A 21731-nucleotide genomic window follows, 5' to 3' on the forward strand; every position below is an offset into this window, starting at 1 on the left:
GGCTATGTTTACAATCTTGTGCTTGTGCGCGTGTGTGTGCGCTGAGTAAAGGAGGAGGAGCCCGGATCCTGCTCGGTGATAACATGCTGCTGTTTGCCGCCTCGCCTCGCCTCGGCTCGGTCATCCTTTCGCCCGCAGTGATAAACTAGCAAACATAACGCGGATCTCTACCGACGGCCATGGAAGTTCCCTAAAGGGCGAGGCTTCCTGTTCCCCTCCATGCTGTCCCCAGGAGACCCGCCGGTCTTGACTCGACTTCACCGACCACCGCGCTGGCTTCTCGGGAATCATGAAAACGTGGTTGCAGGAGCCCGTCCTCGGCTTGTTCCTGTGGGGGCTCGCGTTCGCTCTACTGCGGCCCCTCGGGGCAGGGACCCCCATTAACAGCAGCCCGGATGCGGGGACGACCGTCGTTTACTCCCCGAGCAGCATCAATGAAGCGAGCGACACGGAGTACGGGTTCACTTCCACTTCACCCAACAGTGAGAGTTCAAGCCCATCCCAGGAGGACCTGCTGCTCACACACTCTGCGGGTAAGATGCGTTGTTTCTGTGGCCTACGCGACAAGTGCTCTGCACCATCAACGTGCACTCGGAGCCTCAGACTGTATTCCTATAGTCTTCAATATACGAACTGAAATCTGTTATTTAAAAATAAAAATCTCTGTATTTGCATTCCATGGTTTGATCCTGACAACCACAATGTATCCTCTGATTCAGTGGTTCTAAAATATTTACACCCAAGTACCACCATTACCAACATTAAAATACAGTAACGTAGTTGGCCTAAATGTTTAACTCAAAGCCAAAAGTATATTATTGTAAGCCACTGTAACAATATGCACAGTTCGACATTAAGACTGCCTTTAAACATAGGAAAATAATTGTTAAAAAACGACTTGAATAATGGTTCAGTGAAAAATGAAAAAAAAAAATTTCAAAGGCAGTTAAACAAATGTAAATGTGTTACACTTAAAAGTTAAATATAACTAGGCTTTACAGGATCAGGATTTTTGGGCCCGATCAGCAAGTTTAAAAAAAAAAAAAAAAAAAAGATAACCGATCACTGATCCGATCACAAGATGGAGCAATGTGTCTATTTACATGACTTGTTCATTTATTGTATATACTTGTGTACTGTATCCATCCATCCATCCATTGACTGTACAGCTTATCCTCACAAGGGTTGTGGGCGTGCTGGGCCGTCCCAGCTCCAATTATTCTCTAGCATTTTCGAGAAAAGGTAAAAAACCAATGACCTCTAGGTGGCATTCAAGGATTGGCCACTTACATAAGTTTAGGTCAAATCAACATTACAACATGACAGAAATAATGGGTGCTAACCTACTGTAATTAAATTTATTTTATTGCAATTCAATTATTTAAATAAATACTGTTAATGACATGCTTACTCTAACTTTCTCACTGTCCCAGCTATATGGACGGGTATTTTCCAGAGTTCGAGTCCGTTTGACTCCCCCTCCATGCTGCGTTGCTTGAATGCGGCATAATCTTCGTACACATTCTTCAGGTGCGCGATCAAATTTGTTGTGTTGAAGGGTTTAGATGACGTTCCCCACGACGTACTTCAGTTGTGCACACAGACTGCAAATAACTTACGTGTTGTTTGTCTGAGACACCTTAATAGTCCCACACAGATGACGTGTTTTTTCACCGACAAGATTGAAAGAAACTTTATTGGCCGTCAGATAGTTACAATACTGCACTACAAGAGACGTGACAAGGCTAAAAATAAACTAGCTTTTGGATTCATACTTGACGAAGACGCGGAGCTAAATGTTTTGTGCGTAGCCGTTCGATGACGTCATTGATCGGATCGGCGATTTATGAGATGAAAGCTGATCAGCATAAAATGCTAATTATCGGCCGATACCGATAACACCGATCAGATCGGCGTAAAGTCTATTTAGAACCAAATGTATTGTACATAAAATAGAAAAAGGTACTGTATCGGATTATAAAAAAAGGTTCAAACAGGCTGTATGCAAACCTACAAGCTTCAATTCTAAGAAGTTACATTGTATTTCATGTTTCATTTAGTTTTTATTTTGCATACCACTATAGGGCCATGCATACCACACTGAGAAACACTGCTGGAGTTGTTTGATACTTCACAGCATGTCATGGCCCACATAAAGTTGTTCAAACAAAACAAAAAATGTCAATGATTAGATTAGACTTTATCATATTTACTACATTGGGAAAAAAAATCATAACAATAGTTTGGGATCTTAAGTCCGAACAAGCACACAAAATTCAAGATTCAAGAAGCTTGATTATCAAATCTGCAGTTATGTGCTGGACATAAAAGTGCAGAGAATTGAACAAATCTTTGCTTTGACAGTTCTATTGTTAAGTGAATGAGGTGGATATGACCCAGTGCAAAAATAAAACCTGAAAAATGTTACTATTTTTGCATGAATAGCTGTGACAGTGCAAGTTATAAAGGCAATATAGCATTATCAAGTGTATAGTATGAAGTACAAAATGGGAGTTTGATCTCAGTAAAACCTTAACCTGTGACATACATTTTTTTTTTAATTAAGCAGACAAAAGCTGTTTTAGTTGATCATTTGTTTCTCAGTTACAATCCTTATGCCTTTGTTTTCCAGGCGAGTTTGTAGTATTTCTTTGCCGACGTTTCAAATCCTCAATGATTCAGTGGTTATTGGAAGGAATACAATAGAATAGATGTAGTCACCATGTTTTCAACATGTGGAGAAATGCTACTCAACCCTCCACAATCTGACTCGGTGTTGCTTCTAACTGTTTGATATACTGTTTTAGTTAGCAAGAATTCCACGAACCCAATCCGTCATGATCACATATTGTTGAAAATTCATACACCACTCAGACAACTTGAACCACACAAATTCTAGGACTCACAATAGCATCACAGGTGCCAAACAATAAGACGATGATTGATGGCTGTGAGGCTTAAATTTAGTGTACTGTACACATTACATACTGTACACAACCTGTTTTTACATGTAGATCTCCAATGATGAAGACACAAGTTTAGCAGCAATGGCAGAGAGAAGGGAAACTCATCTAGGATATTAACCTGGTGTACATTTTTTTAAAGCTTACATTAGTTAAGCTACAGTGCCACTCATCCATTGTGCATTCGGCCAGGTTTCTAACACAATTTAAGATTGGTCTCTGATAACAGCAAAACTCACCTTTGGGCTCTTTATCAATATCAGAAAGGAGAAAAAAATAACACAGTACAATAGAGTATAACAATAATTTGACACTTCCAGAGAGATATTCATTCATGTTCATTACTATGGTTGTAAAAACTGTAAAGACATAATACTGTCAAACTTCTGCATAATACTGAGAGACATTTCAAATATTTTTATTCCCTTACTTAGTTACACAAGAGGGGAATTATTTCAGCTCTCACTATGATAAAGTGTGGTTCTACAACCACAACAATAAAGATGTTGTGTGAAAACAGTATCTATTTTGTAAACGGAACAGTATCATTTTTATTTAAGCTTTCAAGCTGTGAACCTGGAAGAATGTCATTATAGCTTCGAGTCTGAGTTTTATGTCCTCGCTTTGATCCAAAGAGTGACGACGTTGATGACGTAATAAATGAGAGACACATCATTGTCATCATCATCTACAGAGGGTTTCTGTTCCATGTGTGCAGGATGCCGGCCAAAACTTTGAGATCACGCTGAACTGTTAGAATATCACATGCGTACAAGTTATTTGAAGCCGCATTACTGCTCGGAGTTAAGGTTTGAATGAGTAAACTTGAGTTCTCGCGCATCAGGGCAGCAGTTAGATGCTCTGTGAACAATATCTATATTTTGGAATTTGACAAATAGAAGGTTTTTTTTTTAAAACGTACTAGTTGATGCTGTTTTTGTAGCTTGGTTGTAGCTGTTCTGATGATAGTATATGATTGTTTTTGTTATATCAAGATGTTGTTCCCCCGCCCCCTTTCTTTTGGACAACAACACAATGCATGTCCACAACACAGATACTTAAAAATATTTTTATTTTTATTTTATTTTTTTAATGTCAATAAAGGGATTCCCCCCCAATTCCGGTGGTTAGTGAGTTTAAAAACAATTCTTTGAACTGTGAGGCTCAGATCCACGAGTAACACTCTTCTGCCTTTTGCTCGCTCAGCTTTAGGAAGGAAGGAACTGATTCCCAGCAGAGACATTCACCACCATATTCAGGCCTTCAAGCCTTTGTTAGAGTAGATAAGCTCGCCTTCCAATTGTTCCCCACCCAGTAATGTTGCCTCTGCTCTGCAGCAAACAGCAGGACTCCTCACAGCATCATCCTTGCACCCTGTGGATGCAGGTTTCCTGACCGCCCCCTAGTGACTATTGGTAGAAGTGCAGCATAGTCCTAACTAAGTTGATAAATTGATGGTGTTAAAACCAAGAGACAGGCACAAATATATACTGTTACTTATAAAATTGGACTAAAATATGTTTCCATGAAATATTTTTAAAAACGTTATGCATGAACTTATCTCACCTGCAAGTCTAAAATCAGAAATATCTTAAATAATTGTTGTATAGGTTTCCTGTAATAGGCTCCAGTTTTTATTAGCTCAATGCAGGGACATTTTATAAGTTATTTTACATGTTTTAACAAAACGAGAATTGACATTGACACTATCTAGACCAAATTATAGAGAGGCCTATTAACTAAAAAGTCAAAAGTTAGACTTTGGCCACTTTCTTCGTCTTCTGACTTTGTGTGAACATTTCCGGCAAGGTCCATAAAGGTATGTTGGACTGAGTTTGAGAAACCTGACCTCAACCTCATCAAGCACCTTTGTGATGAAGTAGAACAGATATCATGAGCCAGGTTCTGGGGTCTAACAGCAAGGCTATATCTGAAGACACACCCCACAATATTGTCTTTCCGGAACAGAGGAACTTATTACGGGGGACATCTAACATTTTGAGGTACAAACGGCGTGTGGCGTTAGAATACTTTGTCACATGGCACAAGAAGGCATGCTAATTATGTCTACTTACTGGTATTTTATTGGATTGTTTTATATTTATGTATATGTGTAAGAAGTGTAATCATAGTTACTGTAATTTTTACTTAACTACTGCGTTATCGTAGGCTAGCAATAGAATACAGAGCGTTCCGACTCACATATAAATAGTCTCTAAATGAGTGAATGCAATGCTGTTTTGTTTTGTTTTGTTTTTTTCAGACACTGAGCAACCCCAAACCCTGAGAGAAACAAGTACCAGGGTACTGGAGACGATTCGTGGATCCACTGAGCCATTCACCTCCACTCTGGTTGGCACATCCTCTGAGGCCAGCAGTAGCAGCAGAGACTGGAGGGATGCCTTACGAACCCAAAACCTGCCTTACGTCTCCGCTGGTGTGTCCAACACAGCGATGTTGTCCTGGATGTCGACAGAGGACTCCAGCCTGCTGCGGGGCAGCCCGGATTCCCAACTGCGTCTAAGAGACGCCGTATCCTCCCCTTCGCAGACCCAAGTCCTCACAGACAGCATCTTCACCTCGACCACCATCAGCCGGGCTGGAGAGCGGACTCTGCTGTCTGTCACCTCCTCTTCCTCAAACAACATTACCTCCTCCTCTTCAGTATTTACAGAGGGCTCCAGCTCTGATCAACCGCCCTCGACTTGGAGTATTCCATCAATTGGGCGAGCAGAGACTGAGGACTACACCCACAGTGCACCGTCCACCACGAGTGAAGAAACCAGAGACCGCTCACTCACTCAGTCGTCATTTCCCGAGACTTCCAAAGGAACCCAAACCCTCGTTGGACCTCCTAATGCCACTGAGCATCAACAAATGCTAACATCAGAGGCTACTTCACACTCGACACCTAGGATGTCCAGCACCAACCAATCCAATGAATCCTTCCCATCTACACCCCCAGTTTTACCGCCCGTTAGGAGCCCCACCCTCATGTCCTACCAGGAGTCCAGCGTGGAACCCTCCACTGAATCTTCTACCGGGACCGTCAGCTTCAGCACACAAAGCCTCAGCCAGAGCACAGAGGAGAGATCATCCAAGAGCGAAGAGGAAAGTGTGGGCTTTATATTCACCACAGCTCCCCCACTGATCAGTAGCACCAATAATCAGTCTGATGCCCACAAGGAATCAACTGAGGTCTTCATTACCGCCACAGCAGTCACCATTACTGAGAGGTTACTTAAATTGTTTATTCTCTTTCTAACTTTTTCTGTGCCTCCTCTTTATGATATCATTTCAGCTATTTCATGATATCATTTCAGCTATTATATATAATCTATTTCATTGTGGTTGAAGGTTAAATGTTTATCTGTCAGGGTTACGGGGCTGAAAACTCAATGGAATAGATTTGACTTAACACACAAATGCACAATTGCATTTGTGTGTTACAATTGCACAATTACAATCAAATTATTTAAAGTTGCACTGCAACATGTCTCAATTTGTTTGCGATGCAAAAGTATTCATTACTTCCAAAAAATACCTGTGCAAAAGTGATCTTTGAAAAGGTTCCCAAGTGAGATCGCATCTACAGTTGCCCTGATTTATATATATATATATATATATATATATATATATTATATATATATATATACAATTTAAAAAAATAAAAACAGCTAAGGGACCCCTGTCACAATTTGGCCAGTTTAGGCTTGTGTTTATACACAGGGTATCCCTTTTAAAATGAAATTGAATGAGCTTTGTGTTGAAAAATAAAATATGTATTTATCAAAATTCCAACAATATATTCAAACGTTATCATTCAGTTTTTTTGTGCCTATTGAGTTTCATTGAAAATGCAGTCTGCTAACACACAAAAAGCCTGATTTATTAAATGTTAGCATGTGCAAAAACAGGTACAAACTTGATTACGCACGCAAACAGATGTGGAAGCTGATCTACTAATGGAGCAACCAGGATCGCATCTACCGCGTAGTCCATTTTGGGCGTTGTGGGAGGAGTATAAGCAAAAAGATTGTGTAATTTGTCATGGTGAGTGGAACTGCGGTGGCTGATTTTGCGTCTTTAAATAGTGTGTCTGAAAGGCTGGTGCAAACCAGCATGTAAATTGGCGCCAGCCCAGCGCCTGCAAAATCAGAGGCGGAGAGAGAATAAACATTGTTAATGTTACACATAAACAAAATCACATAAACATTTTTAAAATGTCAACAAACATTATTACAACATTTTGTCTGTTCAGCAATGCAGTTTTGGAGCTTCTGAATTCTCTAAGGGCTGGCTTGGATCTAGTCGCAAGAAACTCCTTTTAATTCTCCATCTCTGCGCATCTGGGTCATTTCCGCTATGGCAATTGGTGATGACCTCTCCCAGAGCAGTTTTCAGGGTGTGCTGTCCCAAGTTTTAAACAGTTTTACGCATGATAGACATGCATTTAATTGCTACACCCTGGGGATGAGTTGAATAACAGAAAACGTTTTGGGGGTTTTTCAGTGGTTATCAGAGTATTAAATTCATTTTCTGTAACTCAGTTATATAATTATTTGTCTTCAGAATCAGAATCACAATAATTATTTGTCTTCAGAATCAGAATCCTCTTTATTTGCCAAGTATGTCCAAAAAAACACAAGGAATTTGTCTCCGGTAGTTGGTAGCCGCTCTAGTACGACAACAGACAGTCAATTGACAGAGAACACTTTTTGAGACATAAAGGCATTGACAAAAACAGTCACTGAGCAATAAAGGGTTGCTAGTTATTTGGTAATGCCGGTACAATTATTATTTTTTTTGACAAAAAGATGCAGGGTCCTCTAGCACAATAGTCCGGTGCAATGACCATTGTGCAAAGGGCGCAGAGACTTCAAGGAGTGTATGCAGTTTAAAGTGACGACTCTTGCGATAATCTGGGACAATGTTAATTGTGCAAATGTTGCAGATACTCCTCAGTCAGTGTGTAAATGGGGCAGATGCTACTCTGGCATGAGTGGCCACTACTGGTCAACAACAGATATGCAAATAGTGCAGCGTGGCGAGACGACTACAGCGAGTGCACGAGTAATATATAATTGGCCCGACAGAAATGTGACAATAAACTTAGACAAAAAAATTGGCAGCATGTTGCAAAGGAATTGTAGGTTAGCTGTTTAAGAAGTTGCTTGCAAGAGGGACGAAGCTGTTGGAATGTCTGCTAGTTCTAGTTTGCATTGATCGGTAGCGCCTACCTGAGGGAAGGAGCCGGTGAAAGGGATGTGCAGGCTCCGAGAGGATTTTGCACACTCTTTTCTTAGTTCTAATGTTTATTATTGTTTAATATACTTGCAGTGGTTTAAAAAAAAGAAAAAGAAAAAACTTTTTATCCCCGTGCGTCTCTGATAATGTGTCCATGGAGAATTAATGAATTTGTATATTTGCTTCTTACAGATCTGAAAAAACAGAGGAGGATACAAGTACATCAAGTGTCTCTACTAGCAGCCCTCTGCTACTGGCCACCTCAGCTTCCAGGCTCAGTAGCACAACCATTAGGTCCACTCCAGAGTCTCCCACCCAGACAATCATCCCGTCGTTAACCTCCACAACTAGTGCCCCCACCCTGGCTCAGCAGAGCTCTGCAGCCCCTACCACTCCCGTCTCCCACACCGGCCGAGCCCCCTCGTCACCAACCGGGGTTGCCAAGCCCACCGACATCACCACCTCGAAGCTGGAAACGAGCACGGGGACTTTAGGCCTCACCACGCCGACCCAAAGCCGACATACTGCTGCTCCTTCCACCCACAGCAGCCCAACGAGGAGCACAGAGGCTCTGTACACCACTCACAAACAAACTGAGAGAGTAACCACAGGGGGAGTGACGACAACAACACCCACTCATGTCTTACCCACTAAGGCAGCTCCAACAAGTGAGTAATAAACAAATGGTAGTTTACATTTTGAAACAAATTTAACTTTACTTACATGAGCTACAACAATGTGCAAGATGTTGACACAATTTTAGCTTTGTACAGTACATCATCTAGTTCAGGTATTCTGATGTGTGGGGTCTCCTTCTAGTGGTACACGAACAAAAAAATCACTGCCTGAGTACAGTTGCATTTAACTTTTAAATTCAATACGTTAGCATTTAATCTTTGTGAATTGTTTGTTTTTAAATATGTATTTAGGTACAATTTGTATTTTCTGTGCAATACATTTGAAAAAAAAAATATTTTCCTATTTATAAGCGGAGTATTAATGTTGAAACTACATAATGTTACAATGCCTTGCAATAATATGACATATACCTTTTAGGTTTAGGACTAAATTCTCTCGTCTCGTTTTTTTATGAACACATAGGCCTACTGTGCTACTATATTTTAAACCTAGTCATTTGGTGGTACTTGTAGAGCTAAGTTATTTTTTTGAGGTGATACTTCTGTTCTAGATATATTAGATTGACATGATAGGAGTAGTTCAGTAACACAAGGGAAATTACATGAAAAGCTACAAGGAGACTTTATTCTCTTGTTTCAGAGACATTTTGTGTGCGTAACTAACTTAATTGGAACATTTTCACATTTTGTTTTTATAACAGTAATTGAGATCTCAACATGGGTCCAAATTTGTATCCTCTTGTTAAATGATGGATTTATTACTTTTTTTTTGTTTTTTTTTTCTTAAAGGGTTACTAAAATTATAATTTACTAAGATAGTTATTGGTTATTGTTTGGTTAAAATAAATCTTTCTCCTCCATGAACAGCAGGAGACCCTTGTGTGTCAAACCCATGTATGAACGGAGGGACATGCATAAGTTATGAGCTGGGTCAAGTCACTTGCCGGTGTCAACAGGCCTGGACGGGGCCCACTTGCAACCAGGGTAAGCGTCCATGTAATGTTCGCACTGATTAATTTTTTTTTTACCATGGTGCATGACTTGTTACAAAATCTAAATTGTTGTTGTCAAATCAAAGTGCATGTAATGCACAACCTCCAGATACCATCAGCAGTAAAGTGCAAAACCACTTTGGATGATGAGGAAATAAGGCAAGCTGCCCTTATTCGGTATTATGAACACATAATATAAGAATAAGTCCAAAAACGGCACATTCTGTATTGCTTATCCTTTACAAATGGCAATCTTCAAGAAAAAGTAGTAGTATGTATTATTTTCCAGATACTAATGTACCCTCAAAATACTGTAATTTAAAACATTTTTTCTTAAGGTAGGTAGTTGATACATAACATACTATACATATGTTTTTTGACTGTCCTGAAGCACTGTGAAAATTTTACACAATCACCTAGTTATACAGTATACACTTCTATAATTCCCAATGAGGGTTTGCAGTTAGTTCGTTATTAATTCATGAGCAGGAGTATGGAGAAACTGCACCAAGTTCCAATAAACCTTTCAAAGGGGTGGTGCATGAGCCTATGAAGAACCCATTCAATTTTATTCAAATTAAATACAGGAACCAGATACAGATTATCTGAGTAATGACATGGGATGTTTTGGGATTTGTTAGATTAATTACGTTATTGTGTGTACAGATATGGATGAGTGTGAGAAGGACCCCTGTCCTGTTGGCTCCAGATGTGTAAACACGAGAGGTTCCTTCAGTTGTGAGTGTCCACTGGGCTTTGACCTTGAGGATGGACGCATGTGCACTAAAGGTAACATTTTAATAAAATGAAACGGTTCAATCGCAAATGCCTCCTTATTAACTGTCATTATATTTTATCCCTCTGCAGTAAAGACCTTTTTGGGAACATTCAGTGTGAACAGAGTTTCACATGACCCTAATATCTTCAACAGCGCCACCCTGCATGAGATCCAGAGGGAGATCATTCAGTTGGTGAGAAACAGATTCACTTTATAGTCCCTCGGGATGCACTTATACCACTTTTTTTAGAACGAGTATGAGTACAAGTACTTACATTTGAGTACTTGCCAATACTGCGTAGCGATACTCGATAATGCCATTACGTTTTGCAATTTTGATGAAATTGTGTTTTATTCTAATCAAATCTTGTTTAAAAACACAAACTTGTCATAAACATGGCATACATGTCACTCAAATATAACACTTCTTATACACACAATGAGGTATTGTTTGAAAACACAGAATGTTATTGAACATAGAATACATTTCACTGAAATATAACATTTATACACACCGAATAATCCTCCTCCACTTGGCCGGAAGGTATCCCGTATGTGGTGTTTCTTTTGGCCTCCAAGGGGGAAGGTTGGTGCAACCATGCAGATAATACACATGGATTTGATTAAGAAAACAAAATAAAACACAGAGAGTAGAAATAATATATGCCTGTGAGTAGCGCATATTCATCCATCCATCCATTTTCTACCGCCTTTTCGAGGTCGGATCGCGGGGGCAGTAGCTTTAGCAGGGATGGTGAGACTTCTCTCTCCCCGGCCACTTCATCCAGCTCTTCCGGGGGGATCCCGAGGCGTTCCCAGGCCAGCCGAAGGACGTAGTCTCTCCAGCGTGTCCTGAGTCGTCCCCGGGGGGTGAGACGTGCCCGAAACACCTCACCAGGGAGGCGTCTGGGAGGCATCTTAATCAGATGTCCCAGCCACCTCATCTGGCTCTGTGAACTGCTCCAGTGAGAGTTGGAGCTCACGGCTTGATGAAGCCAACGGAACCACATCATCTGCAAAAAGCAGAGATGCAATTCTGAGGCCTCGGCTTCACCTTGAAATTCTTCCCATAAAAGTTATGAACAGAATCGGTGACAAAGGGGCAGCCTTGGAGGAGTCCAACCCGGTACCCCATACTCCCGAAGCACCCCCCACAGGACACTCCGAAGGACACGGTCGAACGCCTTCTCCAAGTCCACAAAACACACATAGACTGGTTGGGCGAACTCCCATGCACCCTCGAGGACCCTGCCGAGGGTGTAGAGCTGGTCCACTGTTCCATGGCCAGGATGAAAACCACACTGCTCCTCCTGAATCTGAGATTCGACTTCCCGACGGACCCTCCTCTCCAGCACCCCTGAATAGACCTTACCAGAGAGGCTGAGAAGTGTGATCCCCCTGTAGTTGGAACACACCCTCCTGTCCCCCCTCTTAAAAAGGGGGATCACCACCCCAATCTGCCAATCCAGAGGCAAATGTCCACGTGATGTTGCAGAGGTGTGTCAACCAGGACAGCCCCACAACATCTAGAGCCTTTAGGAACTCTGGGCGAATCTCATCCACCCCCGGGGCCTTGCCACCGAGGAGCTTTTTAACGACCTCGGTTACCTCAACCCCAGAGATAGGAGAGCCCGCCTCAGAAAACCCAGACTCTGCTTCCTCATGGGAAAGCGTGTCGGTGGAATTGAGGAGGTCTTCGAAGTATTCTCCCCATCGGCACACAACGTCCAGAGTCGAGGTCAGCAGCTCCCCATCCCCACTGTACACAGTGTTGATGGTGCACTGCTTCCCCCTCCTGAGACACCGGATGGTGGACCAGAATTTCCTCAAAGCCGTCCGGAAGTCTTTCTCCACGTCCTCACCGAACTCCTCCCATGCCCGTGTTTTTGCTTCAGCGACCACCAAAGCTGCATTCTGCTCGGCCAGCCGGTACCCATCAGCTGCCTCAGGAGTCCCACTGGCCGAAAAGACCCGATAGGACATCCTTCCTTAGCTTGACGGCATCCCTCATCAACGGGTTCGGGATTGCCGCCATGACAGGCACCGACCACCTTACGACCACAGCTCCCGTCGGCCGCCTCAGCAATGGAGGCGCGGAACATGGTCCACTCGGACTCGATGTCCCCCGCCTCTCCCGGAACATGAGCAAAGTTCTGTCGGAGGTGGGAGTTGAAACTCCTTCTGACAGGGGATTCTGCCAGACGTTCCCAGCAGACCCTCACAATATGTTTGGGCCTGCCACGTCGGACCGGCATCTTCCCCCACCATCGGAGCTAACTCACCACCAGGTGGTGATCAGTTGACAGCCTCGCCCCTCTCTTCACCCCAGTCGGCATAAAACCTTTATTAAATGTTACTTATCATATTATGTGGCATGTTAATATTCTTAACTGTCATACAAGTTAAAAAAAAAAAAAAAAACAACAACGTGACAAATAAGTTGTAATAAGTCATGTCACTGATGTTCCTCACACATCCACTGAAGTCTTACTGCATTGAGGCATATATATTCATTTACTTTGGTTCCCAAATGTAAAACCAGATTGTGCGGTATTCTGTGCTTATGTGATTATTATATGCTTCTCACTGATCTCCTCTCTTCACCTCAGCTAAACGCCTCCTTGTCCCATCTCAGAGGTTACAGCCGCACCACTCTCCGTAAGAAGTGAGTTAATTACATGAGTTACTTTTAAAAGCCGCGTTTTCACTATGCAGCACAACTGTTCAGATCATTATTATACGACTTTTAGCGTGGATTATGTGGGAGAAAGAAGATGACTAGTTTTCATTCCCATTTCGTTTCTGTCAAAAAACAAACATGATCATTCTATCGAAAAATAAACACAATGTGTCTACCTCCACCCTTTAGATACCGTGCAAAGCTGGCCCAAGGCACAAGTGTACTAAGTACCTCCTCAGGGCCCGGAACCCCCAATAGCAATTAACTGTATTATTAACAGTATTTTAGTCTGCTTTTTTTATTGAGGAATAACTATGTAAGGTTAATGTTTGAGTAGTTGAGTAGTAATAGATGATATTCAGTATCCCACTTAGTTCTGTATCTCATGGAATGTTGTATAAATCAACCCCAGTTCTTGTATTTTTCATTTTTTTTACTGTACTCATTATAATCCTTCAAGGGGAGATTCAGCAATGACCCCTTGGAAGTGTGGATTCGCTCTGGTACCATATCACTGTATTTGATAGTCCAACAAAAGGACATGGACTATACTGTACTGTTTAGTGGAAATGCATTTTTTGTACTTCAAAGCATGAGGACAAACTCACCCAGAAAAATCTGCTGACAAAATGATGAAACGTCCACTGTCTCATGCAAATACCTCCTCCCCACAGAGAACACGACGGCGTTCATATAACAGCCATCAACATGTTCTCCAGCTCCTCCGATGTGACCACTGCGGAAGTCTACAACAGTGTCCAGATGTCTCTGAAAAATTGCAGCTCTTCACAGTCTCACTGCCATGTGATGCTTCACCACCGACTCACTTATCATGGTAGGGGGACGAAAAAAAAAATCACACTCAACCTTGGTTCATCATAATTTACATGTAGCTGTTATATCCAAAATAACCTACTGCAAGCATGATGAGGATCAGGAGAATGTACAGTGATGTTGTATGGCTGTATTCTACCACTAGAGGATGAATTTTAGCCATAGATTACTGAGATTGTATACAGACTTGGCGTGTGGTTAGAGCACGAAGCAGTTAACGCTTTTCGTCCCTTACCTAAAATGTTCTGTGTCGGAACCCATTCCCCCACCATATTACATAACTCTGCGTGCGTTTGGTCATTTAAATTTTTATGGCTAATTATGAAAAATTCTGGCAAGCTTTTTCTGGCCACATAACTAAATGAAAGGAAACACAGAAAAAGATGTTTGGTGCATGTTTTTCTGACCACGTGTAGAGTAATCTACATCATCTTAGTCCTCATGAGTGCTCGCACTGTGTTCTCAGTGGAGAGTCTTTGTGTGGCCCAGAAAGTTCAGTGCAACCCTGAACGTTCCACCTGCTCTGATGTCAGCGGCAATGCCCAATGCCAATGTCTACCAGGTTATTACAAACACAACCTTGATGACCTGTCCTGCTTAGGTAAGCACTATGATTGTGTTTCTTTGCTTGTCCTCTGACTAAAATATTATCATGGCACAGTGAAACAACAAACATCTTACTCAATGCCATCTGTGTTGTTTTGCAGAATGTGGGGATGGCTACAAGCTGGAAAATGGCACCTGTGTTCCGTAAGTTTACATCTGCCGATGACCTACTTGTGTACACTGGACTTGAGGCCACATTCTCACTGCAGCCTCTTTGTCACGTTCCAGGTGCATGTTTGGATTTGGAGGATTCAACTGTGGAAATTGTAAGCGACATTAAGCTTCAAGAAATAATTGTTCACATTGAACTAAATCAAGCATCGTGAATAGAATATCTGCATATGTTTAATGTGCTTTGTCTTTGCAGTTTACAAGCTGATTGCAGTTGTTGTATCGCCTGCGGGGGGCGCCCTGCTCCTTATCCTCATCATTGCGCTCATCGTCACTTGCTGCAAGTAAGATGCCCTTTATCTCTAGCCACTCTACTGTCACGATGCTCATTTACTATTGCATACTTATTACTGTGTGACCTTGTCACAGAAGTCATTTTGACATAGTAGAACAGTAAATACTGTAGAACAGATACATGTTTTTGCAATGAAATGAAGCAATGGGCAAATGACACCAAAGCGGTCTATGATGCTTTCCCACTCATTGGTTTGACAGCTCTGTAATTTCTGCGCTAAACCTGCTGTATAGAATGAATCGTCATTCAACGTTAGGTTGTGAATAGAATGGAGCGTCGAGAAAATCTGAGTTTTGCATTGGAGGAGAGGAAAAATGGAAACAAAAAAAAAAACAAAATTTTTCTACTCTCACAAATTTTAAAGTGTGAGAGTAGAAATTCTTGGAGTATATGTACCTCTTTTTTGCACCAATAGCAAACTTATTGTTTTGGATACATTTATAGATTCTGTGTTAGTTGCTACAGGGCTGTAAAAGACAATCTAACATTTATCTTCCTGTGCCTTTTACACAGAACCCAGTGAAATGGGATTTGATAGTTAGATGAAAAAAGCAATAAACAGCAGAAAAGGAAATCAGAGTGGGAGAATTGAGTGTTGAACTTCACCTCGCACATAGGCACCATACCGCCTCTGTTACGGCTCTCATACTTCGTCCATTGGTGGAAATCTGCAGTCAACTTCATCCCCCGTATTTTTTTCTGTGGAATCATGTCACCATTTACAGGCAATTTTAAAAGGAGTAGTAAACTTTTGCTAACAACAACAACTTTTACGGCACGCATATTGTGTATAAACAGTGTTCCCTTGCTATTTTGCGGGGAATAGAGACCGAGTCCTAACGCAAATAGCAAAGATCTGTTGCGTAATTGATGCCAGCCTTAAAAAAGTTTATACTGTAATTGCCGAGAGATGTAACACAATGGGAGCAAAGCGCTGCTTTTATATTAAATACTGGGATTAAAGTTCCTCTCCTCACTGCAACAGTGGGAACATTAGCACCAAGAGGCCACAAGCAAAACGTTTATATTAGACTAGGCTATGGCCTGAGTACAAAAACAGCAAATAATTGTTTTCAGCGAACAACTGAGGCTCTTAATTTGCGAGTAGCGAATCAGAAATATGAGTATGAACACTGTACCATTCATCACTATCATTTACCTGTCTATGTGGTGCAATATAGACATACTGTGCAAAACTATTAACATGACAAAAACCTGACTGATTAATGACAATTAATTCATTATAACTGCATCAAACACCTCTAATGGTGGCCTTTACATTTAGCCAATTCTCCCATTAAAGTTGAATGAGAGGGAAAACTTGTTGGAACTTAACTCTTGTGTTTCTACCACCAGGAGAGACAAGAATGACCTCAACAAGATCATCTTCAAGAGTGGTGACCTGCAGATGTCTCCATACGCAGACTTTTCCAAGAGCAATCGCATCTCCATGGAGTGGGGCCGGGAGACCATCGAAATGCAAGAGAACGGCAGCACCAAGAACTTGCTGCAGATGACTGACATTTACTATTCTGTAAGAAGTCTTCTTATTTCCCTTCTAAAGAACTACTTACTGCTTAACATAGCCTCAGAGCTGCCAAATATTATGGAATGTCCGTATTTCATTACAGAAATCACTGATTGTTGACTCGTTACGGCCGTAACACATTGTTCCGAATATTGGAAAAACAAATCCAATATCTGATAATTATCGGCGCGTCCACATTGAACAGCTGCTTATTGCACGCTATTTTATTACACTTCCCGGCTGCCAAGGCGCGGAGGCGAAAGTTCTCTTTGCGGCCAGTGTCAAGACACTGATCATTGCTTCCATGGCAGCGAATAAGCTACACTTTTTACCATGCTCCGTACAAAAAGGTCACGAAGTGAGGATGAGGAGTGGATAGGCGAATACAATGTCAAAGCCATGCTATTTGATAAGCTATTGTGTCATTTAAGATAAGATAACCTTTATTATACCCACAATGGGGAAATTTGCCTCGTTTAAGCATCAATTGTGGATATAAGAAATATAAATATGCAATATAAATTGCATGCAAGAGAAGACGTAATTACTACATTCCGTCTTGTATGCGTACAGGAAGTACATTGCACAAAACAGAAACCAAAACTATTAGCCATAAATAAACTATGCAATTCAGTCTATCAGCAATGTTAGTTGTTTGTTTGCAAAAGAGAGTGCTGAGTTTTCATTTTGATGTTTGAGATCTGATTAATCTGCTGTAGTAGACTTTTTTTGTTTGTTTGTTTGTTTGTTTCCGGGGTTGAAAACAGAATTGGCAAAGGGGAAAAAATCCATAGACCCACATATTTTTGACGATGGAACCTCGAAATTTCATATACTTTTACTTTGATTCAGGCTGCAACTGTGTCAACCATTACAAAGTTGATATAATAAAAACATTAAAATGTCAAATATTGAATCCCATATTTGAATCCCAAATAATAATATATTATTAATGATTATGACTGTCGCACGGAAGGTTTCTTGACAAAATTTTGAAAATATGGAAATTCAGACAAATTTGGACAGACTGTTCTGGAAGTGAATATTTATAAATGGGCAGCTCTGTAGTCTTAATCTGAAAACCAAAATAAATAGCGTCTCTGTGTTTTCTTGCAGCCCGCCTTGCGAAACGCTGATCTGGAGCGAAATGGCTTGTACCCGTTCACAGGTCTACCGGGATCTCGCCACTCATGTATCTACCCTGCCCAGTGGAACCCATCCTTCTTAAGTGACGATTCACGCCGCAGAGACTACTTCTAACCTTGAACACAAACATGCACACATTGTCAGAAACAATTGTTACTAATAATAGGTGACATTCAGCAGCAGACAGACGAGAATCAAATTATTATTTTTTTGCATAGTTTCCCCACTTTAATGTTTAAGCTCATCAAACAAATGTAAATATCAGACAAAGATAACCCAAGTAAATATAAAAGTTTGATTTTATTTATTAATAAAAATACATATACCAAGCTACCTGGCCCTGTGTGGAAAAGTAATGTCCGCCTAAACCTAATAACTGGTTGGGCCATCCTCAGCAGCAACAACTGAAATCAACCGTTTTCTATAACTGACAGTCTTTCACATCTCTGTGGAGATATTTTGGCCCACTCGTCCTTGCACAATTGCTTTATTTTGGTAACGAAGGAGGATTTTCTAGCATGAACGGCCTTTTTTAAGGTCATGCCACAGCATTTACATTGGATTCAAGTCCGTACTTTCACTAAGCCACTCCAAAACCTTCATCTCTCTTTTTTTTTTTAGTTTAGTTTTTATTTGATCTGATATTTTAATTTGTTTGATGAGCTTAAAGTGGGGAAACCATGCAAAAATATAAGAACTTGAGAAGGGGGCCAATGCATGACATGACACTGTACGACTAATGACACTGTACGACTAAAGCGCAAAAAAAAGTAAAATGTGCCTGGAAAAAAAATATTCTCGGCCCATTTCAGTGCATTTGGATAGATAGGTTTAGCTCATTTCTTTCACCAGACTAGTAAATGCAAAAACATTTGTTTGGTGATGAATATGTGCATGGCACTGCTGTGATTTTATTAGTCTGCTGCTAAAGTTTCCATGGATGACACTGATAAACCCACTAAAGTTCAGGTAATAGAAAGTGAAGACTGACTTTGCGATCCGATACCAGCCTTTATTTATTCACAGATTGTCCAAGTGCGGGACATGAGGCATTGGGAAATTTTATTCAAATACACTGAAAGACAAATCTTGTAGCTTTAAGTGTGTATGCGTTGTGTGTCTGTGTGTGAAAGGTGTTAATATTTGTATACTAGAAGTATTTGAGGTGCCAAGTGAGTGTAGGAATGTAAAGATGTATCATTTGTTTAGAATATTATTTTTATGCCACTTATATCCTCTCTACTCTGGCGTTTTAGTCGGATGTTTATTTAAATAAAGACATATTGCACAGATGTCTGTCTCTGAGTCATTGTGATGACAATAATTGATGTGACTGCTGACAAAAGTAAAAAGGACCAATTGTGAGGTTTATAAGGTAATACTGCTCACATTCACACAAATGTCAAAGAATTGGTAGGATGACGCTACAGTGTGCAGTTGATAAAATAATAGTGCAAGAAAGTCACTTTTGGGAGGAAAATACATGGAATATTCTTCAATTGCAACTACAACTGCATGTTTATGGTAAAGTACACATCGTTACCTAATTTAGTATAGCCCACAACTGCTAGTTAAAACTAGTAATCCCTCCACAGGTGGTCAAGGATAGACACAGCTGCTGGACTTTACATCACTTTATTAAACCAACGGGAACAAAATAAAAAAAAAATAAACACATAAGCTGCATGGCTCAACTGATGCCCAGAGGCACTCCAAATGCAAACTGGCTAACAGTTAGCCACTTAACAGCCCGCTGCTATCCTGAGCCAACAATAGCCAACGCTACACTCTCATTCGCTGACCCACTCAACAGCCGTAGCCCCGCCTTTTAAAGCCGCACACATTTAAAGTCACAGATACTACAGTGTTAAAGATGGTATTATGTATAAAGTTTTAAAATATATACGTACATAAATACACATATATATATATATATATATATATATTCTTTTTTTAATTTTAATTTTTATTTTTTAAAGAGAGGTCTCTTGGAGGACTCCTGCTCGCAAAAATCCATGGATAAACGATGCCCATTTAAATTGAATTTAAAAAAAAAATAAAAACGTTTTTTTGTTGTTGTTTTTTTTAAGCCGTAAAATATTTTGAATAAGCGGGTATCTAACCCTAATCGCCTGCAAGCGTTTTGTGGGTTGGTTCCTCCAAAATAAAAGACAAAAAAATAGATTTCAATAATTTTTTTTAAACAAAGAAAAATCCACACGTCCCCAATTGAAAGTATGCAGGGATCCACTGTATATGGTCGCTACTTCGCGGATTATCGTCTATCACAGGGGTTATGAAACATAACCCCCCACGATAAACGACTTCTACTCCGGATCACTAGTTTGTCTGTAAATGGTGATGACCAAACATTGTGTAACAAACAGATAGACTGGCAACATGTTAGACTCAGATCCCCTGAACATGTTGAGTACATCAGCAGGTTAGCCCCCTGCGCTTGAAACGCACCATTAATATTCCTTGGGGCAGCCTATAAAGCAAATGCATATTAAGTCCCCTGCTTCGCCTTAGAAGTCGTCTATCACAAGGCACGTGTGATAGACTGATACGCTAATACATTGGTGGCTTTACAGATTGATATCAGCAGGCTGGTATTCTTTTTAATCAACAGTCCCCTTGTCCTTTTCAGTCTCGCCATGAACATTTTCTTTCTATATTGCTTAGCCAACCCACAAGGCAAGAGTTAAAGACTGAAGCAGCCTTTGAAGATATGGAATATATCATCTGGTGCTCCATTTTGTATATAGTATTTTTAATGCTGACCTTCACCTTGGAGAATCATCTGGCCTTGACAATATCATTTTTGCTGTGGTTGATAATGCACATCCCACATCCCTCCCACACCCCCATTAAAAAAAAAACCAAAAAAACATGCACGTTAGGTTGATTAGAGACTCTAAATTGCCCACAGGTGTGAATGTGAGTGTGAATGCTTGTTTGTTTATATGTGCCCTGCCATTGGCTGGCGACCAGTTCAGGGTGTACCCCGCCTCTCGCCTGCAGTTAGCTGGGATAGGCTCTAGCATACCGGGACTCTAGTGAGGATACGCGGTGTAGTAAGGGGATGGATATGATATTTCCCAAAGAAAGGTCCCTGTGCTGTTATACTTTAACTTACCTAACTTTAAATGTGCCACTTTTTATGTATCTTGGTTGGAGTTTGTAGTGTAATACATCATTATCTATTTGAGTTTCTGTCCATTTTAATAAAACTGACTGTTAATTAGTCACTATTTAATCAATGAATGGTGGACAAAGAGGAAGTATGCAAAATGTTCTCACGAAAATGAAAACACCTGTTTTATTCCATGCTTCCCTGTTTTGAATTGGGTTCTTGACTCTTGCTCCATTTATGGACCCTATTTTCCTCCATAGTTTAGGTTAATTTCTGTATTGCTGAAACTAACCACTCAAGCAGGCCTATGTGCAATTTATTTTGTTGGTTAAAGAAGGAGTTTGGCGTTTTTAAACTGCTAGCAAGATTTAAATGTAAATGCCTCACTCCATTAGGCAAATTCACCACCCCCTCCTCAAATCTCTGACAACAGCCAGGCCGCCCCTCACTGACGTGAATGAGCGTGATTCTCAAACATTCCCAATGGCATGCGAATCTGAAAGTGTGTAGTTGTGACAGTCACAGAGAACATTGTCCAGCTTCAACAAAATAGTAAGTTGCGCGAGCAATCCTAAGCTAGCATTAGCACCGTTAACAAGCCAACATTAGCCACCTCTTGCGTTGCTTTGTTTGCTAGTCTTATGCTCAGTTGGTAGCAAACAAGGGATGGGCATTTTTTTTTTTTTTGTAATGTATAAATAATGCTTTGTTTTTATT

General features: G+C 40.8%; 1 protein-coding gene across 2 annotated transcripts; it reads left to right on the forward strand.

Moving 5' to 3' along the window:
• The first annotated feature begins 104 nt into the window (after positions 1 to 104).
• heg1 (heart development protein with EGF-like domains 1) lies at positions 105 to 19170 on the forward strand. 2 transcript variants are annotated; one of them, XM_061692714.1, is made up of 14 exons: positions 105 to 533; positions 5227 to 6199; positions 8403 to 8878; positions 9716 to 9832; positions 10507 to 10629; positions 10708 to 10811; positions 13228 to 13283; positions 13973 to 14133; positions 14599 to 14733; positions 14840 to 14882; positions 14967 to 15004; positions 15106 to 15193; positions 16561 to 16738; positions 17849 to 19170. In XM_061692714.1, the coding sequence occupies exons 1-14, from the start codon at positions 290 to 292 to the stop codon at positions 17990 to 17992; spliced, it is 2880 nt and encodes a 959-aa protein (XP_061548698.1). In that variant the 5' UTR covers positions 105 to 289; the 3' UTR covers positions 17993 to 19170. The 2 variants fall into 2 exon arrangements, with proteins under 2 accessions (XP_061548698.1, XP_061548699.1); XM_061692715.1 differs by having other exon boundaries at positions 9719 to 9832.
• The last annotated feature ends 2561 nt before the right edge of the window (positions 19171 to 21731 follow it).

Source organism: Phycodurus eques, chromosome 12 (genome assembly GCF_024500275.1).
Source record: "Phycodurus eques isolate BA_2022a chromosome 12, UOR_Pequ_1.1, whole genome shotgun sequence".
NCBI lineage: Eukaryota > Metazoa > Chordata > Actinopteri > Syngnathiformes > Syngnathidae > Phycodurus > Phycodurus eques.

Coding starts and splice junctions, on each gene's coding strand:
- heg1 (XM_061692714.1), top strand. CDS start 290: ATGAAAACGTGGTTGCAGGAGCCCGTCCTCGGCTTGTTCCTGTGGGGG. Junction 10,630..10,707: donor TGGACGCATGTGCACTAAAG/GTAACATTTTAA, acceptor ATCCCTCTGCAG/TAAAGACCTTTTTGGGAACA. Junction 14,134..14,598: donor CCACCGACTCACTTATCATG/GTAGGGGGACGA, acceptor CTGTGTTCTCAG/TGGAGAGTCTTTGTGTGGCC.